This window comes from Rhagoletis pomonella, unplaced genomic scaffold (assembly GCF_013731165.1).
Source record: "Rhagoletis pomonella isolate Grant_MI unplaced genomic scaffold, Rhpom_1.0 Rhpom_scaffold_00004, whole genome shotgun sequence".
Lineage (NCBI taxonomy): Eukaryota > Metazoa > Arthropoda > Insecta > Diptera > Tephritidae > Rhagoletis > Rhagoletis pomonella.
The window spans coordinates 64,351,709-64,379,670 of NW_023458558.1; the positions used below are offsets into that span (position 1 = coordinate 64,351,709).

Here is a 27,962-nt window from a genome sequence, read left to right on the forward strand (position 1 = left end):
GCTACCGGTCAAATGCTTGGTCAAGGATTTAGCGTCACACACATGCGTGCAGTTATTGGTTTGTATGCTACGACGACAAACAAAACTATCAAATTTTATTTGACTCACTTGCTTTTTCCTCTTGCCATTTAGAAAGGCTAAAGAAATCTCGTTTCGGTAGTGACTGCAAATGCACTTATTTTTCCAAAGATTTCCGGTTGGCGATATGGCGATATGGCGCTGACCGCAAGAGGCAACAAAAAGGATAACACTACCACAAGCGATTGGCGTGGCTAGAGCTTTACAAAATTGACCAAAATGTGGCTTAAGTTAATTTTTAAGTTTACTAGAGCTAGTCGCAAGGAAAAAGGTAACTAGTTATGTGTCCATACATATGTATGTGTTTTTGTGATTGTGTACGTTTGTGCATATTTTTCTTCCATTGCCAATATGAGATACTGATAGCAATCTTAATGGTATTTCGTAATATTGTTTTGGAAAAAGCCATTACAGTTTTGGCAACTGCCAGAAGAAAAACAGGAAAACGAAGATGACCGTGAGCGTCAAGGCAAAAAGAAAAGAAACTATAGAGAAAAACATCACGAGAATGGGCAAAGTAAGTCAACGAATGTGTAGTATGAAGGCTTGGGTATAGTCAAATAAGCTTTGGCGTAACAGCAGACTTTCATGAACTTCCACCGATCAATATTAGGCAGATGAAATATTTATTTCCAAGCAGACTTCAATTTAAATAAACAAACAGAAAGATAAACAGAAATTGAAACGAAAACAGTAAGTGGAAATGAGTTTTATTTCAACCAAATGTAATTGACCTGCTGGCAGGTTGCTAAATACTAAAAAAATTCCTTCAGATACTCAAATGCCTATAATTATGCATCACCAGTGGCGTAGATAGGATTTTAGCAGGGGAGGCTTTTAGCAGGGGAGTTATGACGAACTTACGACAGAGAAGTAATGACAAACTAACCAGTAATGACTAAGCATTGACCACTAATAAAAAATGACTAGTGACGCATAACTATTGAATGCCGAATTATGACTTATGACCAGGGAGCGTATAAAAAAGGCAAAATAATGTAATGAAATAGGCTGGAAAAGGCAAAATAAAATAGCGAAATAGGCAGGAAAAGGCACTAGAAATAGCAAAAAAGGAGGAAAAAGAAGGCACTAAACAAGACAAAAACTCAAAAATAACACTGGTTTACAGAAAAATGATCAACGGACGCCACTACATATCCAATTCCTGTATAGAATTGCTCGCTGATTCCGAAAATGGAGTTAATTTCTTATGCTGGATTTCTACTAGGCATTAAATGGAAAAAATGACAAATGACAAAGTCGGTCATTAAAAAATAATCGTGTCAACACATTAAAAAAATAATCATTAAGATCATTTCCACACGGCATTTTTTTAAATGGCAGACATTTTTTGTCATTTCAATGCCAAGTGGAAATTCGGCATTATTCTGTGGATACGTTTTCAAAATATTTTCAGGTGTACATGGCGTATGAGTAACATTCTTTCCTGCTCATTTTTCATACAAAAAAATTTTGCGCATTTTCATATGATCACTTATTACTTCTTTATTAATCCATCGATTTTCTCCATTATCAACTTGATTTTTTTGTAACAGAACAGGCTTTAACACAGTCTTGAATGTACCAACCGTGCGCTCGACGTGAGTTGATATAAGGGGCGCCCAATTTATATATGGAACTTTTATATTATCAGGTATAAGCGCTTTTTCCTCGCTATAATCACTTTTTTAACGGTACAATAGGCAAAATAAGGCTAATATATTAAAAAACGCTAAAAAGGCAACATCAAATGTGCATATATGGAATCAGGGAAAGCTAAATCGTGGACGTTCTTAATCGAATATACTATATCCCTTAAGAAGAAAAAAGGCAATTTCCATAAAGTCCGTTCCCTGCTTATGACTAGCGAATCATGCCTTATGAATAACGATGAATGGATACTGACTAATGTGCAATGACTTATGATTTATGACTTATAAGAAACGTGTAACGACTAATGAATATCGACTTATGGCTGACTAGCGTCGACTAATGTCTATTGATTATAATAATTATAGACTAAACGACTAACGACTGATAACTTAGAACTGATTAATCTGGAAAAGAAAACCAATGGAAAATTAGTTCTTTGGCCAATTGGTTGATCCCCGAAAGCCCCCACTCAAGCTAAGCCACTGTGTATCACGCATAGGCCTGTACATACATACATTCTTCGAGTACATTCATATACATATATACACCTGCAAATGCTATGTTCGGAGTTCCCCTCAAAGTATTTGGCTTTACGCTCTTAACGTAACATCCACCCGCTTCTTTGCCATCCCACTAATGGATTTTAGCATTTATACTCAAGCAGGACTCATTCAGACGATCTCAACGCAACGAGGACGAGAGCGTGTACGACATTGATGAATTGCCGTTTAAATCAGCGCATCGCTCATGTTCAGCACTTCAGCAGCGCAACATATGCACTCACACAAACATATGCACATAGATATGTAGACTATGCATTTAGCCAGTTTTGAGCTATTGCCCTTAATGCTATTAACGCCGATTTGCAGCCGCATTAAGGAAATTGTTTTTGGTTGGCATACAAACTTGCAACTTTCAAATGCCACACTTTCATCTTCCGCTTTCAGACTTTTTTCTGTGTACATTCATACAAACATGCATACATATTTGCATTTTAGTTACGCATCTATTTACTATTTAGATATTCTTTGTATGTAAATGCGCATGAATATCTACCGTTAAGTGAAATTGTCTACGTTTCGCCTCATTTTTTCCGCATTTCTATTCATCGCCATTATTCAATAGCTCAATGAATTTCCCTTCCAGCAAACTTAGGGGGGGGGGAAAGCGGTTAGCGGGGGATTGCATGTGCGAATAAGTAGTTTTTGTGAATGTGTCTTGATTTTAAATTAAATTCTTCACCGAATGTAATGAGGCATCCCTCACGTTCATTTGACTGCTTTGCAGAGTGGATTTGCAATTTTTTGGGGTTCTTACATTGTTTTGCTTGATAGTCGATTTGATTTATTGCCATGTCAAGAAAATGTCGATAGCTGTAGAAGAGAACTTCATACATTCTTTATGCTTTCAAATTAAAAAAAAAAAAAAAAAATTGTTGCAGTTGCTGGTGGTTTTTGCGTTTAAAGATGTTGGGTGGAGCATGCAACATAACGACAAAAGTGAAAGGTGAAAGTGGAATTTCCGAGCGACCTCTTACATTAAGGTGTTCGGGTATTATAAAATGCTGAATTCCTCATAAAAAACCATTAGTACGTGTGAGAAACGAGATATGGCAATGTGATGTGGTCACCAGGATTCTGCGAGTGGCCGAGTAATAGCGAAAATTATGTGAAAAATTCATCTAAATTTCGTCCGAAGGGCAAACGGCTCGTGAGTGAAATTTAAATCATATTGTTTGCCGCTTCAAATGGCATAGTCCAAACTTAGTTCTTCTTCTTCTTATTTAATTATTAATCAAAATTTCCATCAAAATTAAATATTCAGCGAGTTTTTCAACGTTATTTTCTCAAGAATAAAATGGCTCGTTTGAACTAAACAAGAATTGCTTTTGAAGCCTAGATATATAGAACAGTATCTGGAGCATGAAAAACGTGGATTTTAGAAGGTTGGATACGCGGAAAATATTTAATGGAGTAAATGTGAGATGTATTACCGCGAAAGGTATCTGAACTACTCCCGATAATGGCTTCGTAAAGTGTCTAATAAATATATTATAAACAAGCAATTTTATATAAGGTTTTAAAGACAAGTTCTTGTTAGTTGTTAACAAAAAAAAGACAAACGATGAGGCACCACCTAACGGCTAAATTTTTGGTGGCGGTATTTCTTCCCAATACCTATAATATACCTATATGTACATACATCTTACAAATGAAACAAATCGGACTATGAAAATATGAATTTCCGACTCCTGTGTCACCCAGCCGATGTCATCGATTTCTGAGCTAAATTTGAAGTTTGAAGTCTCTAGTGCATTGGTTGGTTAAAAATTTATTGCAAGATTCGATTAAACATAGGCGAAACATAATAAAGATTTCTTGAAATTTTCATCGAAATATACAAAGAGAAAAATGCTTTGAATTGAAAAATATTCCTCGGTTGTATTTATAATGACGAGTTGAGCTCACACGGAGGCCGCAGTTTCCCCATATCTTAACCTCAATGTCCTTAAACAACCCTCATTTTCTTGCTTATCCTAGCGAACCCGCTTATAGAGCTCTCCCCAATGTGGTGTTCACATAAGACGATTTTACAGCAATTAGTCACACCCAAAATCAGTGCAAATTAGTCCACTCCCAAAAAAAAAACTTCTCTTAATTGAAGAAAAACAGCAATCAAAATGAAGAAAAATGGGAACGAAACAGCACTAAAGGAGTTTTATCCTCTTTTCATGCCCAACATTTCTTCAAAATGATAGATTACATCCACGGTTCCATATTTTCGTGTACGTTTTTACACATTCCAAAGAAAAATTACGCATTCGGGAGAATTTTTTACTCATTCGGAAGAATTTTCTACCTTAAAGTAAGGAAAGTTTTTTCAGATTTATTTTGTTTTCAGATGGATTTTTGGTTCAGTGCACCTGCTGTTCTACGACTAGCTAGCTGCGCTGGCTACTTGTACTCAATAGTGGTATTCATCAAATTGAGCAAGTGGCCTGGCAGTCTGGCAAAAGAGTAGATTAGCTCAAGCAACGACTGTTGTCGACAATATATTATCGGTTCAATGAATCCACTTTCCCATAATGTTGGAAAAAAGTGGAGGAATTTTAGAGCTCGATAAGGTTGCCACAGTCCTCATCAACTAAAGTAGTTGATCTATTTTAAACATAATTTTAGTAACAAAGAGCTTATAATTTTAAATTAAAAACTGTTAACGTTAAATTTATTATTCACGTTAAAGACAACAAAAATTCCATTTCAATTAAAAATATTTTATATTTCAATTGAATTGAAATGAGTAGTCCACTTGCAAACAGCGTTACATGATTTTATAATAGTAAGCCATATATTAAAAAAAAAACGTCTACAACAACAAGTAACCTCCAAATTGTATATTTCTTTTTATTATTTGAAACTTTGGATAAATAAGAGCCTAATAACATTAAAAATCAAGATCGCAATGTCGTAGTTTTTGCAAATTTTATATATAGAAATTAAATATAGCGAGTTTTGAAACAGTAATTTTTATATAGGCAGCTTTTTAAGCTTTTCGCGTTCTCTCGCCCATGAAGGTTGGTCTGCTTCTTTTTTACGACGTCTTGCACTAGGCACCGAAACTACCACTTTTTTTGCAGTTTTCTAAGTTCATCAGAAGATGGAGACTTTTGAACTTGTATAAATACGTACAATAAATATTATAGCGACTTTTGAAAGTGTATAGATACATACAGTAAGTATTTTAGCGACTTTTGCTAGAGTAGCTAACATTTGATGCTATTTTTTCAGAATATGTATATAAGGATTTTGCACTGTATTGTTACTTTACTACTGGTAAAGTACTACTTTAAATACTGGTACGTTAACCACCAAAAAATAAAAATCGAAAAAAATTTGCAAGTGAACTACTCAAATTTTTGTATTCGTGTTTTAAAAATAAAAAGCTCGGTTTTCAAAATGTGTCCATCAACACTAGAAATACTGTGGAAAATCGACATACCTTGAAAGTCGGACAGGGATATTATATGAATTTTACTAACACAAAATTTTAAATAGATAATTTTTTATTCATTTTAAAAATAAAATTAAAAATAAAGTTTTATTTTTACACATATATTGTATTCTTAATTTAGTAACCAAAAGATAAGAATATGCATATTTGCCAACAGAGTCAATTAACCCCTATCCGTCCTTTTTAGGTAGTTGTACTATTTAATAAGATTGAAACACAACAATATAATCGGGGTACTTTTAAATTGAATTTTATGTACATATGTGTGTATTTTTAATAAAAATAGCGAAACACCTGCATATGTAGATTCAATGCTGTAAGCGTACTTAGTTTTTAGTTTATAAATATTTGAGTAGAACGTCGTTTATCCCCTCCACCTCCTTTTCCAGCACACTTCCTTACCACCCGCGCACGCAGCCTGCTCCATCAGCAGCTGGCAAACGTCGAAATCGGATGGCGGCCATACTTAATTTCATCGCTTGCCAACGCAAGTTTTACACCAGCTAGTAAATAAATTGTCAGGCGACGTCACCGTGCAACAACTGCAATAACAACCATACTAACAACACCAGTAGCAAAAACAACTTTAACCTACAACACACAGACGCCACAGTAGCTATAACTAAGTCGAACAACAACAGTAAACAGCGCAATGAGCAACGACTCAACACATTTCCACCAATGGCAACAATAGTGGCTACTGTGCAACAGCAGTAACCACACCAACAACAACCATGGACACTGAATGTATGCGTGAGTAAAGCAACAACAAGACGCATCTACAATGAAATATCACTCCACCTACCAAGCAATGATGGGAGTGAGCAAGCTCCAATGGGCGCCGCTGATATGGTTACGAAGTATTTAATTGTTGACTTACGTACGTATATACATATTTAGGTGCGTGTGTGCGCGTATTTGCTGTGTGTTGAGCGAAAAAAAAATAAAAATTTATAAATATTTTTAATCGCATTTATGAGCGGTGCAAAGAAAAGCTAAAAACGCATGCGGCTTGGTACTTATGTGTGAGTAAACTGGCAGTACAATGGGAGAGTCTCAGCGCGAAAAGTGAGATAAAAAAGCTTATCGATGCGTGTGTTTGTAGGTTATTATATTTGCTCTGTACAATGGCTGCTCGTACTTAGATATATGTACGTACATACGCAACAGACTTGGAAATACGAGTATGGCTGTGCGTTTGTATAAAAATAAATAATAATAAAAAATATATGTATCTATGTATGTAAATGAAAAATTACCCTGCAAAAAATTGGACTAATCCGGGATGACTCCGGAAGCAATCGCAAAGGAGCATGCGACTAATACCACTTTTGATCTCTTTATATGGAATGAACTGATCGCTTTTGTTCGAGCATGTCCTATGAAGAGACTAATTGTTCACCTGTATACCCGAACGGGTATAAAAAGCGACTAGTCACTTTTAAAAAATAAAAATAAAAATTTGCGCCAGCTGAGATTCGAACCGGGGTGCTCAGGTTTGTTAGGCGAATACTCTCTCTGTGTGCCAACGCCGCACATGAAATTTCATTGACTAAGTCCGTACATATCATTAAATCGTTAATAGTACCCGTTAGAGATAAGTTGGGGACTAATTGATCTCCAATTATACCCATAAGGGATGAGTCGAGACTAATTGACCTCCATTAGTACCCGTATGAGACTAGTTGGGACTAATTAATGCCCAATTGTACCCAATTGAGAGTAATCTCGGAATACTCTCTTTAGAGATTAGTCGCACAATTTTTTGCAGGGGAGCAAATAATGTGGAGCATATGTATTTACATATACACTCAAATGTACATACATACAAACATGGCACACAGGTATGGTAACCCGTTATTGGTAGTAACCGCAATAATAAAACTGATATCAACTTGTTTAATAACAATGGCAGTAGCGTTTAATAACAAATGGCAGGAACAACAAAAACTACAGCGATAAAAACCACACTGTAGTAGCTTGCTACCGTTGGCCGGGAAATAAAAAGCTTGAAAAGCAACGGCGCAAAGATTCTTATCAAGATCGCATGAATGCGAAGATAGGCATACAAAAACATACTTATTTGGTCTGTATATATGTATGTACATACATAAATACATATGTGGGTACAAACCCATCCAAGTAGATGCACGTGGCTTTATTAACATGCCACTTACATTAGTTTTAAAGTCCACCGTTACTCGCTTACCAATTTATTAAAAAAAAGCAAGGAGCGTTCAGCGGTTTCTAGATTTCCAATCTTCTACTTATTTTTTTTTTTAGCTATATGAACATACGGTCTATCGGGCCATACCACAGTACACAATATCAACTAGCTTCACTACAAATACTGTGAGTGGATCAGTTCTTTCAAAAATTAGTGCTTTAGTCCCAACTCTGTTCTAAGAGGGCTGCAGACCGCTCCAAAAATCTTCGCGGCTCGGTTCAGAGCTTCGAACCATGTAGAAAAAATTGCACCGATGCAATAACCGGGTCGTGAAACACGGTTCGGTTCCGCCAAAATGGTTAAATTTTTTTATACACTGAGAAAAAAAAAACAAATTGCCTTTGTTTGGGGCCAAATGACCCTTCTTTATTTTAAAAGGATTAATTTTTGAGGTTTTTCGTTTGAATGCGATCTCGTTCCACACTTCACAGACGCTTTTTTCGTAATTAAGAAAACCCTCCAAAAAACATCGATCAAACAAACTTTATGTTTAAGTTTGTTTAAAAAAAATATTTTTTATATTCAGAAATTTCAAATCGCTAACATGAAAAATAAAATGAAAATTACTCAGAAAAGATGACGTAACTTTTTTCTTAGTGCACTAAAAGAATCACTAAAATATGACAAATAACATCTAAAATGGTTTCTGGGGGATTCGTAGGGCGTATTAAGATCTTCTTATATATTTTTATCAATGTTAAAACATTTTGGAGTAGTTAAAAATTTTCTAAAAGCATGTTTAACCCTTATTTTACATGAAAAAATTTTACGACTTTACGACATGTGAATACCCTAATAACATAAATCTGGGGTGGTGAAAATTCTCCGGCCATGGCCAGAAATTTTTGAGATTAGAAATTGTTTTGCTTTGTGGCAAGGTGCGCCATCTTGCTTACAAATGTATTCGTCTTTACTATCTCTGTTTTGCCCAGCATGCGGTATGAGCACCTTCTTTAATATCTGCAAATATTTTTCCTACCACATAACACCTTCCTCGAAATAAAGTGGTCATATTCCCACTGAGCTAATAGCTCCCAACATCACAACCGAAGAAAGAGCTCTTCCTTTGCCTTTGAACATATTTTACTGCGTCAGTAGGATTGCGTATCGTACTTGTATCACTAAAGTAAATCTGGAGATAATTAGAAAATAGTCGCTTCCTATATTGTTCCAAATCCTTATAACCTTGTTCCTATAGTCATTACAAAACTTTAGTCTCGAGACTACAATTAGTTAGTTTTGTTTATGTGGTAAGTCGGCATTTTTTCTAGGACCGAGAAGATAACATCATTTTGAAGTTATTATTGCAAGAAATTTGATAACTGTTCTAATGATATAAACCCTTATTGTCTCCATAGTTCTCAATTCTTTTTTTCTACCAGCACCTTCAGAGGCTGCATTTGTTGTGAAATAAAAATTATCAGCAGTGTAATACATGTGAATTGGTAGAGAAGTTAGAATAAACTGAAATATTAGACTGTGCTCCTCCAATTACTGGTGAAGCTTCCTTTCTCAAGTAATACCGATGTAGAAATGAAAAATTTTTATTCCTTTACATAGTGGATATAAAACTTTATGCAAACTAAAGTTTTTCAGTTGAGATTTTCCCCATTACATTGATTTAAAAAATAAAACACCAAAACGAGTTTCTTGAGCGTTTCTGTCCATTCGAACGACGATTAACTATTATGATTTGATAAAGTTTCGTAATTATGTTTAGTAAGCGGTACTACGAGTTTAATGTAATTTATACTCAGTTTATTATTCCGTAAGTGCATTTTTTTGTAGATGAGATAACTACTGTTTACGGTAGACCAGTGTTAGTGACACAAACCTGTTTACTACTTAAAACATCACTTAAGATAAGCATATAATTAATAAGTGGTCATATTTGAAGGGTCAGCTAAAGTCGTATATAACTGCTGAGACATGGTCAAAATGGAATTGAAAGATAAATTCAAAAACTTATCTATTCGCCGCAAACTAAGTTTTCGTAATCATTGGGAGAGCGCTTGAATTAGTTGTTTATTTTTGTGAGCTACTACTAAATTTACTTGGTGAAATGAGTGAGAGCTTTCATGAACAAAGTCTCATTTCTAAAAAGAGCTAGGTTTTTATTTCAACTATTTCCCCTTCCTAATATTTATGGATATATTTGTTTCCTTTTCACTACTTGGCAGCATTTTCTCAAACATCCGCTGGCATTATTCATTTTGGCCAAGCCGAAGCCAAAAGTTGCATAAAATAGTACAAATCTTTTTGATTTATAAACGTTCAACTATAAATCTTACATATTTTGTGTAAACAGAAAATGTGAAAATGTTCACTTACAGGCTGTATGTAGGTAATAAAATTTTAAGAAAAAAAGTAAAAAATTAGTGCAACATTTTTAGATAAATCAAATGTGTGTAAACTAGTTCAGCAGCGCATAACTGCGCCGACATTGAATTGGACATTAAAGATTTATACATACAAGAATCACAAAAATTTCAATGAAAATTAAAAAAAAATATGAAATCATATTAAAAACCTTATCTTTTCACAGAGATACATATGTATGTATGAATGTGTATTTGTGTGAAAGCTTATTTGCTTGCCTACTCACCGTTAAGTGCTGAAACAGCCACGCTCTTAAGATATTTGTTGCTACTTTTGGGAAAATGCCACGTTTCTTTTGGTTCTTTTTACCATTCGCATCGTCGTCCTCTTCGCCTGTGCCTTCGCCGCTGCCTATACTGGCATTGCTGGCGTCACCTGCAAGAAAAGCAAAGAAAAATTATTAAGACTTAACTTTTGTTTAAATTTAATTAAGAAAACTTTTTCTTCACAGATATAATTGAATAACTTATTTTCGTAATAAGTAGCGCGTAAAATTATTTACATATGTTGAAAATATTATAAAAAATTTTCTAATTCAGCATTTATTATCGAGCTTTCACACTAAAGTAAGTCATTTCCGCTCCACAATAATATATAGCCGCTTTCTCGACTAGCGAAGCTCTTCATTTCCCATTTCCACCTACATTCGAGTACTAATGGCTTACCTTACCTAGCGCCTCAAAACTCCAAAATTCAGTTTTCACACCTCTTAAAATACAAGTTTTTCTTTGAGCCACAAGCTTAAATGTGGAATCCATTTTTTATAATTAAAAATTTATGTTTAGCAAAATAAAGAAAGAAATTAAAAATTTATATTTGATTGACTTTATTTTAAAACGATGAGTATATGAGTGTAGACATATTAATTTGTTATATATAAAGTAAGATCTTTCTCTTTAAGTAGCGAGAAACTTCCATGATCATACTAATTTTAAATCAGGAACGCTCAACATAGAGACTGAAGGCAAATCTTTTTAACGATTTCTGCATATTTTAAATCAGTCAGTAGATCAGTCAATCAGAGTAAAAACTTTTCAAAGATTTCTGTAGATTTTATATCGAAAGGAAACAGTGAACATAGGTACGCGAAGAGTTAAAGCTCTCCCTGGTCATTACTCTTTCATATGGCAAGGTATAGCGCACTCTGAACTTCGTTGCTTGAATCTCTCAAGATCAGATAAAGCTTTTACTCAATTGCCGGCGTTAAAAAACAGCGGCACCCAACTAATTACTCTCTGGGCGCCTATAAAAAATATATAGAAAGCTTTAAAAGCCCTTTACCGAGTGATTCATTTTTGCTCGTTACAGTTCTAATTCCAACCACAGCTGAAAGCTTTCCCAAAGCTTTTATTCTACCTTTTGATTACCACGACCAAAACATACACCGCGAGAGGAGCTTTTAAAGGGTTGCTATATATTTTTTAAGAGGGCAATTCTGGCTACCATAGTAAAAAGTCTTTCGTAAGACAAAAGAAAGACAGATGAATGGGTAGTTTGAAAGACTTTTGTTATTCTAGCACAAAAGTTTTAGAAAACAAGCTCTCTCATTCACCACTCGTGGTGAAAAGCTATTGTGAGAGAAACGGGCCTGTATGTAATTTAGCTCGCGTCACTACAACAGTCGCAATGGCCGAGTGGGCAAAGAACAGGTGCGCCAATCGAGAGATCCAAATAGAGTCATGACGCAGCGGATTTTTTAATTTTTGACGTTTTCTCATTTTCTCTCGTTTCCTCATTCACTTTTTTCTCTTTTCTCTTTCTTTCCGCAGCGGATTTTTTAATTTGTGACGTTTTCTCATTTTCTCTCGTTTCCTCATTCACTTTTTTGTCCTTTCTCTTTCTTTCCGTCTTCTGAATCCAACTTCAACTCGCAACGCCTTGTCGAAAATGAAAATTCCATTTGCTCGGTGCTAGCTCCGCGTTATTGTGGGATGCTCCATAAAAATTGTACGAGCATGAGGATTTTTGACAGTTGTTTGGCGCTCGACGCGCTAATTTAGGGACAGCAGTATATTCTTTTAATTTCATTTAATTTTTAAAAACTTATCTTATTAATTATTTTTTTCTTTTTCAATGTAATGTTTTTTTTTTAATTGAATTTTATTTAATTTTTTTAAAGAGAAAATGTTTCATTTTCATTTAATTTTGAGAAACTTATTTTATTTTTTTCTTTTTTAAATATTTTTTTCAGTATTTTAGATAAATTTAATATTTAAGATCTTATCAAATTTTTTGAATAGGTTTCTTTGTATTTTTTAACTAAAAATATATTTAATCCAGTTTAATTTTTAAGTACTATTTCCCTTTTTTTATAATTTTTTTCATTTTATAATTAGTTTTTTTGTTTATTAACTTGTATTTTTTAAAAAGAAAATAAATATGTTTTTTTTTTATTTAATTTAATTTAAAAAAAAAAAACTTATTTCTAAAAGGCGAACAGCATAACGCTAAGACCTTCTTACTAGCAGATCTTTCAATTAGTCTTTCGAAAGACAGTAAAGAGCTTTCAAGATAAGTAGTTGCCAAAATTGACAATTGTTTTACGAAATAATTTTGTCTTTCAAAAGACTATGGTGAGCCAGCCAGTTGGCAGTTGCCAGAATTGCCCTGTTAGGCTGATAATAATTTAAACTCTGCTAAAACTTAGATATTCAATCTTTTAAATAAAAAAAATATATATATATATATATATATATGTAAACTACAATAAACGCTTCGAAGCCTAAATATCGTGCATAACCAAATTATCTATATCTAGTATGTACAAGAGTGAAATTATTCACCCAAACTCTTCCCCACTAAACACATTGTTTGTTCTTCTCTCTTGTTTGGCTCATTTCGTTTGTTTGTAGAAAATTAATATTTGTCATTATGCTCGAATGCGGCGCATAATAATGCCCATGCATAATTTTGGTGTTAAATGAGTGTTTTGTTAATTTTCATTCAAGTTTATCTAACTATCCGTAAATTGTTGACTCGCTGCTCGAAGGCTTTCGCAGATGATGGCGTTTGGCCTGAGGGAGGGAGCCTGTTTATACGAAAATGTTTATATATTTATGTTGTGTAGCCGCACTATTAACATGCTGCCATACATACCTATGTACATACATACTTACTCACGTACAAATCTACCAATAATTACTGGCAGTAGATAACCACTGACTTACTGGCCCACGGTAGTTTCGTCTAAGCATGCAAACACTCACCCATGATCATTACAAAGTTATTTGTTTGTATGTATGCATAGTAATGTTATCATGTAATGCGCCTCATTGTTTTGTCTCTCAACGTAATGTTTATCATTTCTCTGTTTGATATGTAAAGTAGTAGTTTGCTTGTCGCAAACAACTTGAAATTTTCTTAAGACTGTTAATGTTGCAAACAACCGCACCTAAACACACTTACATGCATGCATACATACGAGTACTTCAAGCATAGTTTAAGTAGACATTTTCTAAAATCTTGAGAAATTATGTTATTTATGTTCGCTAGAGGATAGAAAAGTTGTTGTATGTTAGTTGATTTTCAACGCAAATCCTGCCACAATTAGTACGGAAGTTAGTTAAGCTGTGGTTGTTAGGTAAATTTCCGGTTGAGTTGCCTCTCGGCTGGCATGTCAAATACATACATAAGTCTTAGATAAAGAAATGATAAGAGTCCAGGTGAATGTTGATACTTCTCATACACATATAACTAGCATATTTACATCTGTATGTAGTTATAGCTACATATGTACAAGTGCGTATGCATACTACGTACATACCTCCATACATATGTATATACTTGGAATAATAGTCTGGGAACCCTGCTTGGGCTGAGTTTTTATGCAGCACCTTATGGTGCAGCAAACTCAGATAACAAAAGGACATACGTAAACAACAAAATTTTAATGAAAATCTTATTTTCATTTCTAGGGAGTACTTAGATTAGATTAAAGAGCACATGCTTGGGTATACTTGAAGTCGCATTTTTTAAGTAAAGAGAGCATGGTTATAACTGTTAAAAGACCCCAATTAATAAGATTTTGCATACAAATAAGTGAAGTTTTGATTTTAAGATTCAACGAATGCTTTTCGTGCACAAACTTAATGCAAGCAAAAATTATGTATTCGTCGAAACGATACTCAGCTAAAGAAGTACATCAAACACCGTCTCGATATCGGCACATTAGTTTGGAGCTTCCAAATTTGAATTAAATTTGAACGGAAATTGCCATCGAAATTTATATAATGAATAAGTATGTATATTATAGGGTGTTTGGCAAGGTGTTTCCAAATTTGTTTAAACGAATGGTAGTTTTTTTTTATTATCGAACTAACCGATTTTTTCCTTTCGGGCAAGGGCACTCCGAAAAAGTAAGAAAAATGCAATAAAGTATTTAAAAGGAGCTAAAATAATACCAAAGTGAATTTTTCACTGATTTTTATTTGTTCTACTTTTGACGTAATAAAAAATTTGAACTTAATTTGCTTTACTCTTTTCTAAATAAAAAACTATATTTTCTATTTATAGTTTTATTATAGTTTTTGATTATGACTTCATACCAACGTAAAATTTTCACTGTATGAAAACTATGTAAAATAAAACCGGTTCATCCGTTTTTTTCTCAATTTCAAAATCGGGAACCGGTGTTTTGAAATTGCAATTTTTCGAATAACTTGATAAACGGTTTTGGAAAAGGCGAATAATTGTACAGTCCAGTATATATATACACTTAATGCTTCTCATTCGCAACGTTGCAGGTATTTGGTATTCAGTTTGGTAAAAAATTAAATTAGTAAGATATCTTTCTAGAAAGTCTGCATTTTTTTCTTCAATTCGTTACGGAAATTCAGCAAATACTTTTGGTACTGCGTTTTTCACACCCATAGCAATGCCCCTTGATCACGATTCGGTGGACAACCCTCGACTGTGCGACCGAGCTCCTTCACGTAGTTGGAGCTTTTCTATCTAACCAGGAGATTATAAGATTTACTTTCGCAGTTTGGGTCACAGTGCTCCGTCGCTTGATCAACATATTGCTGCGGTTGACAAAGGACAGCTAAGTGCTTCGGAAAATGCACTACCAACGGTCTCTATCTATTTTCGATAGCATAGAGGGGTGAGAAACCCATAACGTCCATGTACCCGAAGGATGCCTAAGACAAAATTCACTTTCATGCGTTGGAGGAAGGCTACTGAGCATACCAGGCTACTGAAAAGAAATATGCGAATAAGCGAAAAAGGTTGTAGAAAGAGAGCGAAAGAGCTTTCAAAAAGGGAAAGGGTTTTGCCAACCCTCCGCCGAGTGTAGCTATTGTATCATCATACGGCACGGCTATTGCGAGTTGGCCAACACTAAGCTGCGGGTGGCACTTGCCATTTCAAACAAGGGCAAGTCGATTATGGAGAAGTGGGGTAGCACTGAAACATGATTGTCTCAATTCGTCAAGGACCAAGGCATGGCCGAACCGCTTCGCTAAATTAAGCTTTGCAAGTATTAGCGATATTTAGAAGGGCTCGAGGCCTGAGCTGATCACTGTCAGTGAGATCACCTGGAGGCTTATCAGCGACCCGCTGCTGAAGTAAATTTTCTCAATATTTCAATGGACGACCAGATGATCCTTTAGGTTGAAGTATCATAGACAAATCTTACGTCCTCCCTGCTGCATATTGGTGGGGAGAGAATTGAGGCTTTGAATAGGGCTGATTGTCTCTTTGCTTTGGCATCTGGTGAAAATTTTCCGAGCGAAGACTGTGGCTGATCAAGAACGAAGCTAAACTGAACATTTTCCAAATAAACCTCTGCACTACGAAGCTGGCCGGGGGCAACTTCTCCGTTTTCTTGGTGGACGTATTACACTTATTCATAAGCGTTGTATCTGAAATCATCAAATGCCTTATTCCTCTATCGTATTCAAAAAATCATGTAAGACTAATTTGTGGCCAAATTTAATTTAGCTGATACAGGTGAAATACTAGATATACCTTTTTTGACATGAAAATCGCTGTTTGAAGAAATGTATTTGTTTACGTCCAAGCACAGCAAAAATTGACTTTGGAATGCATTTTCTGCAAATCGAAACATATCTATTTTGGGACATGTTATTTAGGTTTATGGAACTTTTCGTGGACCCCGCCAAAAAAAGTAACTGAGTATAAGAGCATTAGGGGTTTCACCTGCATAATGTTCTATAATAAATCGGAAGCTAAGCCAAAATATTGAACATCATGCAAAAAAAGTGCTTAAGCTCACTCCGGCTCAATTCTCAGTAAAAATCTTTGAGTTTGACCTCACCCCATCAGTGAATAAACTGAGTTGAGCATAACCTCACATTTTCTTACTTCTTTTTACACTTCGCAATTTTCTTAGGACTTTTCGAATTTTCCGGGGGTTTTGAGATATATTTACGAATTTCCAAGATTTAATTATACGCTAATTTTTACAGAAGTCAAATGTTTGCGAATCTGGTTTCATTTTCTCTTCTTTCCCTAGTTTGTAATGAAATGTTGATTTTAATTATAAGAATTAATTTTCTTTTTATCTGGAAGCACAATTACGGCTGTTCTAAAATTTCTGAACCGCTATATAGCAGCGTTCAAAAGCGCGAAACACAAGCACCCCAACCCACTTAGAGTTGCTCAGTCTGAGAATGACCATTTCTACCTTCAATCCGTTCCACTTCTTGACCTCTTGCTTTATCACTGATCGCTAATCGCCTGCCCTACGATCACTACACGCAGATACACAGGCAAATTCAGATCGAAAGAGAAGAATGCAAAAAAGCTCCGATCGAAATAAAGACATCATTGTTCGATTTCACTATCAAAACACTAAAAACCACTTTAATCGGCTGGAAATCAGAGTTTACTTCAAAATCAACTCGACAAATCTATAAATTATGTATTCATTGCACAAGTGGATGCACTTCAGTGAGGCTATACACATAGCGAGTCTTGTGTAGGTATACCAGGAGGCTGCAGCATTCCTGTGCCATGTGTTGCACTGACTCGGCAACATATCCACACAAGCCATTACAAGTGCTTTTGCACATCGTTATTATAACAATAAGCAACACGCTCATAAGATTAATTTTCAAGTTTAAGCATATAATACATATGCATGCACATAAGTGGAAGTGGATATGGAAGTGGAAGTGGTAATGGTAATGATAGCGAAGCACGGATTGTAAGCTTTAGTTGAGAATTTTTATTTTTATTTGTTTTTTTTTTTAATTCATTTGTAGGTACTTTGGAGGGGAAGTAGAAATCCTAAGTATCGCACGCATTTGCATACGAGCATGAAGCTACACAAACATGCTTACATATAAGAAAACAGCGTCATTTGCATTGCATTGCAGCTGTAGCTTTGGCATCTGAGTGCCGTCTTGCAGGCAATTGCTATTTCCTGCGTGCTGCCTTTCTGGCATACAACTGAAGATGTAAATACCCACCTATGTACATTAGGATGGTCCCTCAAATCTAATGAAAGATTTTTTTCAGTCTCAACCCCTCAATCGGTAACACCACGGTTGCAGATATTCCATATAAATTTTGGTCCCGATTGTAAATGGTTAAAGCGTGTTGCAAAGGGGGCAAAGTTCAGATTCCTCTATACAGACTCAACAAATTAAAATTAATTTTATTTCATATAATACCCAAAATTTATATATAGCATTTTCAGTTTAAATGAAACTCTTTTCAAATTAAATGAAACCATTTTCAAAAAAAGCGAAACCATTTTTTCATTTTTTTCAGGTCAAGCGAAACCAATTCCAAATTGAATGAATCCTTTTTCAGATTCAATGAAATTTTATTCAAATTAAACGAAACTTCCTTTTAATAATATTTGTTTTAATCTGAAAAGGTGGCATTTAATTTAAAAGAGGTTTCGCTTTATCTGAAAAAGGTTTCATTTAATTTGAAAATGTTTTCGCTAAACCTGAAAAAGGTTTCATTTATATTTGAAAGAGATTTCACTTAATTGAAAATGGTTTCGTTTAGACTGGAAATGCTATATATGTATAAATTTTGGTCCCGATTGGAGTCGCTTAAGGCGCAAGGGGGTAAAAAATGAAAAATATTTGTTTTTTTTTTGTCATTTAATATCCAAAATTGATACTACTAATTTCGAATATAATCCGAATGTATAAATTTTGGACCCGTTTAAAGCCGGTCAAGAAGTCTTCATAGGGTAATCCAATCGGGGCCAAAATGTATATGTGATATCTTCGACTAAACTAGCATCGACGCAGTGGTTGAGGCTTGGGAAATCGTATGTAAAAATTGCTTCCCACATTTAAGGACCACCTTATGTTTATATATGTACATATGTGTGCATATTTATGTATGTATATTTGCATATGTACATACATGTATATATATGCATATATATATATATATATATATATGTACGAGAATGTCTGCCTCGTTGCTTGCACCACCGCCGTAAATGCATTAATCAATTTCATGTTCTTTTCCACTGATGCTTTTACGATTTTACGATGAGTCTGCTGCGCGCATTCAAGTGCTTATGTGTGGCTGCAACAAAAACAACATATGTACATATTTACAAATGCAAGTGCATCAATGCTGCAAGTAGCGCGCAAGTGTATGTACATACATATGCACATTTGGGGCAACAATTGAGCCCCAATGTGATTGGGTATGGCGAATGTGGCAGCAATGTGGCGAAATAATCAATTTCGAGCATCATAAACAACTTTTAATGAAGTTATAAAAAACGTGCGTGTGTTTGTGTGAGTGTGGATTTGTTTTATTTTTTTTAGTGTTGCAAGCAACCGTTCAGCAATAAAAACTATAAACTATATAATCTGCCACTTGAGCACATCACATTTTACACTTTTCGCAGCGGTTCTTTTATTTATGGATTTTTGAGAGATTTTTCTTTTTGACGTCTTTTTGCTTTCTTTTTTAATTTATTGCTGAAATTTGAGTGAAATATTATTAAGCGTACTCGTATTAACAAAACTATTTCGGATTTATTTGCTTTCTACGCATATTACATTATTTGATTATTCAACAAAGACGCACGCACATATCTACACAATTTAAAATTTATGCGCGCATTCATACATTTACTGCACACTTTTTTCTTGGCGCTTTTCTTGAGCAATCTGAATTCCGCTTACGCTGCGTAAACACTATAAAAATTTGCATAATAGCAAATTCAACAACATTTTCAAAGCAGGCAGCCTTTTGTTTAATCTCACTGAAAATTAATTTAATTTCACACTGATTCTTTTTTCGTACGCGCTGCCCACCTCTTGGTGCTGCTTCTACACTATCGGCGGCCACTATTTTCCACCTTCTTGATTGCGTTACTTTTCGGTTAATGCGATTAATCAAATCAAACTTCCGGTTTACACTAGAAATGTTTTAGAGTCCAAAGCATATTTTAGTGGAACAATAAATACGTTTTTTTATTAAATTTTTTCGTTTATTATTTGTTGGTATAATTAAGCAGTCTATGCTCTTTGCCAGCCAAAAAATATTTTTACCCACTATATACTTAAGCCTTTTTTACGAGTACATGTATTAAACTTAAGAAGCACCCACGTTGACCCAAACAGAGTGCTGGCCAACTGAGGTGCGTGAAAAGAGTTGAAGATAAGCTGAAATATTTATTAATCACACATTAAATATTATGGTTATATTAGAGTGGGTAATATTTTTTTTTTGACTATGCGCGTATAGCATAGTAGGATTCTACGTGTAAATTTAAGCAAATTTGCCGAAGAAACCATGGGGCTAAAAAACTGCTCATAGCATGTTTGTGTACAAAATTTAAGCACTTCTTTACGACATTACAGCAAAATGCTAGTAGCCTACTTTGCCCATTTGGCAAATTCCAAATTGATTTTAGACCCACGGTTTCTCCGCAAAATTTTCTTAGAATTTCACATAGAATCCTTCTGTGATATAAGCGCATAGTCGAAAAAATTGTCCATACAAGTTGACCCGCCCTAATGCATGTATGTATGTACATGTATAAATATAAGAAGTGCAAACAAAGTTATTTTATTTTCACAAGAATATTATAAATTTGTAATAACAAAAAGCAAAGTTAATTAGACCACGGGTCGGTCCGCTTCTTTTGTATATTTTCAGAAACAGGCCCCAATGCACAAGAACTAAAGTACAGAGTTAGATCGGCAACTGACTTACAACTAATGGCTGGTATTTATGAGGCCTTAAGTTTCTTGAAACCTTCGTTTTACTATGCAAAAGAGGGAAACTTTGATCCTTTCCCTAAAATACAACTCAGACGTAAACTTTAAAAATGCCAATACATGTACATATGTGTATCTATGGTTTTTGGTCCCCTCCAGTAGAAACCGTTTTCAAGGCCCACCTATTGAGGATTTAGAGGGTTGAAATATTCATTTTATTTGACATACAACTGCCATACATAAAATTTAGGGACCACAAAGCTTTCCCAACCTCTAAATATAAATCAAACTTAAACTTTCAAAACGCCAATACACGTCTGTAGTATTTTGTTTCTTCTAGCAAAATCTGCTGCGAGAACCTTGATTTCAGGCTGCTGCATGTTGTTCAAGCCACTTTACATATTCAAGTAATTAAAAAAGAAATAGTGGGACAAATTAATTTTATTCAAAGCCCATTTACAGAATTGATCACATTTTGAAATAGGACTAATACGTTTTTGGACGCCTACACGACTGTTGCTTAAAAAATATATATATCGAGTATTATTACGGTGACCATCCGTCCTGTATTATATGGGGCAGTCCTCTTTTTTGACCGATTGTCCTGGTAAGTTATTTATTTTATACGGGACGCCAAATGTTCTTTAATTCTTTTCATGCCTATGAACGAGTTTTAAGTGATGTTGCCATATATCCTAATTTTTCTATAAACAGTTATTATTTTCTCATCTGAATGCCTGCCATTCGAATCGAGCAATGCTTACAATGACCTAAATATAAATTAGGACCCGACATTTTAGTAAGTTTTTGCCTTTTTTCCTTAGTTTATTTAATGTTTATTATTTATTTTATGAAAGTAAAGCTGTTTTCCTAGGAAAAACCATAAAATATCAAATTTCCAACTTTATGCAAAAAACTATAAAAATTAATTCTACAATAATTCACCAAAATTTCAAACTTTTTAATCAGAATCTTTAGAAAAAAATTTTGTTTGCAGTTTTGTAACTCTTTAAAACGAGTATAAAAAAGTGAGAGTGGAAAGTTCAGCTCATTTGCTCCTCTTTCAAAAAAAATGGTCGAACATACTTACTTTGTATGAAAAAAATGCGTAGCACCGCCAACAACAAAAAATAATGGTAAGCCTTAGCAACTTAAAATTGCACTTTATTATACTAAAATTTAACGAATTTTGTTTAACAAATTTTACGGGTAAAAGTATACTATTGCAGGGCTAATAAATCTAGGATCATTGAAGAAGGCTTTAAGATCTGTAAGCTGTTGTGGAAAAAATTGGCAAAATTATTTTTCGTCCCGTATTCTGATCTCAAAAATATGGTCACCGTAAGTATTATGTAAATATTTCAGTGAATCGGGGTGGCTTTAACTCTCCATGAAAAAGTAGAACCTTCTGTCCTTAAGATGTCATATTCCTCTAGCCTTTAATTCCATATGAGAAAAGTGAGCCTAGGTGTACAAATCTGTGCTGGAGCTCAAAAAATGTTCCCGAAATAAATTTTCTTACTAAAAGAACCTCAAAAGAAAATGCTATTGGTTGACGGATTATCTGCAAAATCTAAATTATATTATTTCAAAAATAAGCTATCTGTATTCTTCCGCTTTCACTAAATCTTCAACGCTTGTAAACTGAATGCATAATGCTGGCTATTTAAATAGAGAAAAATACCGCTTTGATTTTAAACATGAATTCATAAATACTACTTAATATTTGATCTGAAATTGATCATCACTTTTTGAGAGGTTTGGGTCTCATTTTAAATTCATTAATAAGGGTTATATGTGCCACCAAAAAACGTTGATTCTATAAAAATTTTTGTAGTAATTTTCAATTTAAAGCAACCCAAAAACATAGAAATACACATACGTCTTAATTTTGTGGGCAAATGCAAAACTTGTCTGTGAAATTGCAAAAAAAAAAATGAAGCAAAATTGTACCAATTAAAACCAGGTTTTTTGTGAAGGCTTAACAATAAGATTATCCCATAAAATTTTCAGAATTCACAAAAAAATAATAAGCAAAAAAATCTACAAAAAATTAATGGAAATAAAATACATAAGTATGTATGATCTTATAAATGGACGTGTAAGCAAAAATATTGGTTTTCAAGAAATAAATAAAACTAAATGATAACAAGGAAATACTAAGCTCAGCAGAATTGACAAAGAAAGCAAAAAGGAAGAGGGATTCAGCGGCATAATGGTAAAGTTAGAGGAGCGGGAGTACGAGCTAAGAAAACGAAACGTGTATTTAAGTAAATGGAATATTACACACACAACTATTTCATACAAATGTATATTATGTATATGAATCTGCAGCAGTGCTTGTGGCCACCATTGGCTGTTCGAAAGATTTGCTACTTACCACGCTTACATAAATGGCACATACTCCTCCATATGTAGAGCTAGTAGCGAGCGAAAATGTTGGAAAATCACAAAATTTACTGCAAATTGGAATTCTGCGCAATTGTAGAATGCCAACAATAGCAAAAAAAAATCACAAAAAATAGAGTAAAAAAGCTATAAAGAAGTGTAACTAAAACTCCTGCAAACAAAAAAAAATAACTCTAAAAACATGAACAGGGGACATAAGAAAGTTCAACGTAAGATGCCATGCCATACACGCACATCAAAATGTTGCAAGAGCAGTATCTACTACGAATAGATATGTATGTATATATGTATGTACAAAGTAGTTGTAACTAAAGCCAATAATAAATTAAATGCCAGGAAATGTAAATAAATGAATTCAGCAGAAAAAAATGGAGCACGAAAGAGGAAATTGTATGGTGAAATCGTAAGATAATATAATTAAAAAAATAAAATGAAATAAAATAAAAATTAAGAAATAAATTAAATAATAAGAATGCGACCAAGGCAGTTATAGCATAAAATAGTCAACTAAACCACCGAAGGGAAATACTCGTATCATATGACCTTATCAGCTGTTTAAGCAGAATAAAAACAAAGTAAATAATAATATGGTATCGAACTATGCTGCTGGCATACATAGGCCATGGCGAGATAAGAATTCCAAGAAAAACAAAAGTCTTAAAAAATCAAGAGAAATTCCCAATAGATTACGCATTTTGCCATTATAAATAAACGGATTAAAATAATGTGCTTACATTAAATCTAGAACCCGTGTCAAAATTATAAACTCATTACATATTGACAAGTTTTAACAATAAATTTGTCTTATTAGGTCTCAAATTTAAATCAGTTTTTATAAAAATAAGGGACCGTAATGGTTATGATCTTTACAATAAAAAAAAAAAAACATAATTTAACCGTTAAAATGGGACTTCTATTCTTCGGATCAAATTTAGCCGGTATTTTATGATTTTTATATTTTTTTCAAAAAAGAGGAGGTTATCAATTCGTCGGTATATTTTTTATTTTTATTTTTATTTTTTTGTATGTTTGTTACCGCATTACATTGTGCCACGTGAACCAATTTCACAACCGTTATTTTCACTTTTTTTTTGGATCTTAAACGATTTAAACCGATCATAAAAACGCCGATTCCATCGTAACGGTTAAAAATTATCGAAAAAAGTTCAGTCTAAAATAAAGAATATTTTTTTGTCAAAAAATGTAAAATCAAAAACAAAAAAAAAATTTCATTATTTTCGGTTCCTGATACAAATATACCATGCCATATATGTATATCCAAGCTTCAAAAAATTGTTAAAATTTGTTAATATGTGGTGTGTTTATAATTTTGACACCGGATGTATCTACTTATTAAGGGGTTGTTGCTTTTTATAGTAGATGAAAAACGTATGCAGTTCTACATACTTATGTATTGCGCATATGACTTTTTCTACAAGTAAGTTTGAGGGGAAATGCAAAAACGTACAAAACTATTTTGTTTTTTAATGCGGTACAAAAAGCTCCGGCAATGAACTCAAAAAAAAACAATTTTTGTTTCCACAAATGAAAATTTAATAGAAAAGCTTATACACTGACGATGAAAACCGAATGAATGTACGGCAGTTTATTACTAATATGTAGTACATAATCTTTTTTATAATAATCAGATTGGACTGAAACTTTCAGCAATTGGTCCTTATTATCCAAGGAATAAAGCCTAAACAACTAAACAAGCAATTCACAGTAAAAAACGTAAGGCAACGCTATCCCTCAGTTTTGAACTTTTCTGTTTTGAGATTTTAGAAGGTTGATATCAACAGGATTTTTGAGACTCCCTTGTTTTTAATAGCGATTTTTATACGCCTGGGAATGCCCTTTACTGAGGGTTCTGTGATTTCGTTTAAAATATTACGCCATTTATTTATACTCGCCTCAAACACTGTTACATGATACTTGCAGCTCGCTTGTACTATGCCGTTCGCCTCTTGACCGCGAGCGAAGAATTTTTCGACGACTTTGAGGTCTGGACTTTATGCTGACCACTGCAATACGTTAAAATTTTGCTCAAACAGCCTTGCTTGGAATCTCCGTCTTGCTGGCAAACGACTTTTTCCTCTTAGAGTGTGCGCTGTTGTCTACAAATTCTTTTAATTTTAACTAACGGCACCAAATGCCACCAAATTTCAAAGCAATCTGCTTATTATTAAAAAGTACATAGTTACTATAAGTAATAAAATGTAGTACATGCTCTCGGTTTTCGTTAGAGTATGTATGTATGTATAAAGAAAATTCCAAATCAACCGAACGAAAAAAGAAAAGTTTTCGATACCAGTTTTTGATCGCGCGCATAATTCGATTGACATGGCATTTTCCATTTATATTATGTTTTTTTTTTTTAATATCTACAAATATAATTATTGTACCAAATATTTACAAAAACGTTATTTTGTTTGCCTAAGTTTGCATAGTATAATATTTTATTACTTTCATCTTCGTCACATGAAAATTAAAAATCCATTGAGTGCAAAGCAAAAGTGCTCACGCAAAAAGCAAGTGGTGATAAGCATTCAATTGATTATGACTGCTCTAAGCTCTTGCCTCAACCGCTCAATGTAACGAAAAAACAAACAAATAACAAAAAAATATTCCCATTCAAATTGCGTCAACAACTATTTTTATACGAGTAATCGTCCACATTCACAGCTTAGTAAATCAAGTGGCTGACAACGTTTACAACAAATTTAATTACAATCATTTAGGAAGTGATTAGATTTGCGTTTTCTGTACTGCTGTATTTTGTGGTCGGTCGGATTTCTAATTAGATGCTAGTCATTTTTAATCATCATAAAATTCGTTACCAGAAAAAACATTTTTTTTTTTTTGCTAAAATCTATATAAATATGTGCATTCCTACCTATTGATAATTTTTTTCTTGCGCTGTCTAATAAATATATTTTCCGTCTCCCAACTGACATTTATTGGACAGTTTTGATTTATTGTGGCATGGCTTTACGCGAGCAAATTAGAAATCAAACTTTTACGGCTTATAGTTTAATAAAGTAATGGCTAAAAATAGCATCTATATGCAAATATAATATTAATTAATTTTCTCAAATTAACTACAACATCTAATTTCACTACTCTTTACATATGTATAAAAAAAAAAATAGTTTCTTTGAAAGGGGAACTCATCTAAGCGATGGCGACTGAATGGAGATTTATATTTAGGCGGCGAAATGTCACGACCCACTGTTAAAAGTTAGTCTGGAAGTGCGCGATAAAATATTTTCATATTAGCATCTCGAAGACTGGACAGTCTAATAAGTGCAAAGATGATTTCAACTTATCATCCTCTCGGCAGCTGCCACCGAAGAGATCAAGTAAAATTTTTCTAATCTTGCTGTGTGAATGTTATTCTCACAGTGGCCTTCGAAATCCCCACCAACAGCAAGAGCTAAGACTTTGCAAGCGGACCTGATTCATCTCAGGCCAGAAGGATCTTGCAATTGTGCATGCCATACATGTTCTAGTTTTCACACAGTTCTCGCTGAGCTTATTTGAGAAACAATCGTCCAAGATTGACCCAGCAGATCTCTGATAGCCAGGAAGTATATGCCTACCTTCCTAACTAACATCACGCTCTATAGCAGTCAGTCTATCGTTTCCTTAATGTCAGCTATTTCCGCATGAAACAAATGGAAGCATTCCGGAAATCCGAGCTCTGGAGCTCTGCAAAATCCAGCAAACCCTGCCTCCAAATTTTGAGCAATTAAAAGGTTTACTGCTCACTGTACTCGTATTTGATTCTCAAAAGGATCATTCCCTTAGGATGGGGGAATTTTCTAATCTAACTGGCTTTTCTTTCATTTACTAATTTTTCTTCATTTTTGAATACGAATTACTATGAAAGCATATTTGCAGGAATCTGTTAAAACGAGCTCAAAAAGTACTACCAGCATGAAAGAAATGTATTCTAAGCGGTTGAGTAAGGAGTTAGCTGTACTTATCTAAAAATAAAGCATCTAATTGTTAAAAAATATATATTCGATTCATAAAAAATGGCCAAAACCACATACTTGATTTTTAAAAGTACTCGACCCTTATCAACACTAGTGGAGATGATTATTCAAATAAATTACTTTTTCATAAAACTTTAGGGCCATTCCATTGTGACTGATGGGACATTTTACTGCAGAATGTGATCAAAAGAACTCTATTTTACCTTTGTGCAATCAAAGATGAATTTTAGCCAAAACGCATAATTTTTACGAAAGATGATGTTCGAAAATATGAACTATACGCTTTTATTTTTAATAAAAATTAGGTTTATATAATCTTCATAGATATATTAAAAAATATTTAAAGTTGTAACTGGTGGGAAATCTCCTCCTGACTTATGTAAAATAATTATGCATGAAATAAAAGTTTCTATAGACAAAAATTACAACTTATTTTGATTTTTTTAATATTTTCCAACAGATTAAAAAAATGTGGTCATTAAAAAAGAAATAGAAATAGTTTAGGCATATTTGAATTTATGTGGTTTTCCTCTTTTCAATGGAATGACTCTTTATCAAAAATAATTTCAGCGCAACAACCAACTACAATTGGCTTAATGTTTGAGAAAGAGCGCAGAATAATTGTATCAAAACATTCATAAATTTATTTCGCATTTATTCAATCACTGGCTGGCCAACTCGTTTCAACAGGTGCAACATGGTGTTAAGAAATGCATGGCAGATAATGCAAGTAGTTGTGAGTGCACACCTTTAGTATTTCTCATAGTTAGATTGAACAAAATTGAAAAAGAACATATGGGTGTTTCCATGCAGCCGTACGCGACATGCGTACGCTTATGGAGTAACATAAATCTCTCATCTAGAATGTTGCAACCCAAGGGTACCATGTTTGAGAAATATATAAGCAGCCTCTAAACTTTGGCGTGGAAAATATCCGTTCAAAACAAGGTCATAACGTACGCGACAAGAAAAGAAGTGGTTTTAAGGCACATGTACTTATATGCGAAAGTCTGCAAATCATGGGAGTTTTTC

General features: G+C 33.9%; 1 protein-coding gene across 6 annotated transcripts in view; it reads right to left on the bottom strand.

Annotated features, from left to right (window-relative positions):
• LOC118737979 (homeobox protein homothorax) overlaps positions 1-27,962 on the bottom strand; it is a 615,436-nt gene that overhangs the window by 45,307 nt on the left and 542,167 nt on the right. For all 6 annotated transcript variants that reach the window (XM_036468825.1, XM_036468823.1, XM_036468822.1 and 3 more), the window contains one exon: positions 10,575-10,723. In XM_036468825.1, the coding sequence (XP_036324718.1) occupies positions 10,575-10,723 (149 nt within the window). The remainder of the gene's footprint in view (positions 1-10,574; positions 10,724-27,962) is intronic.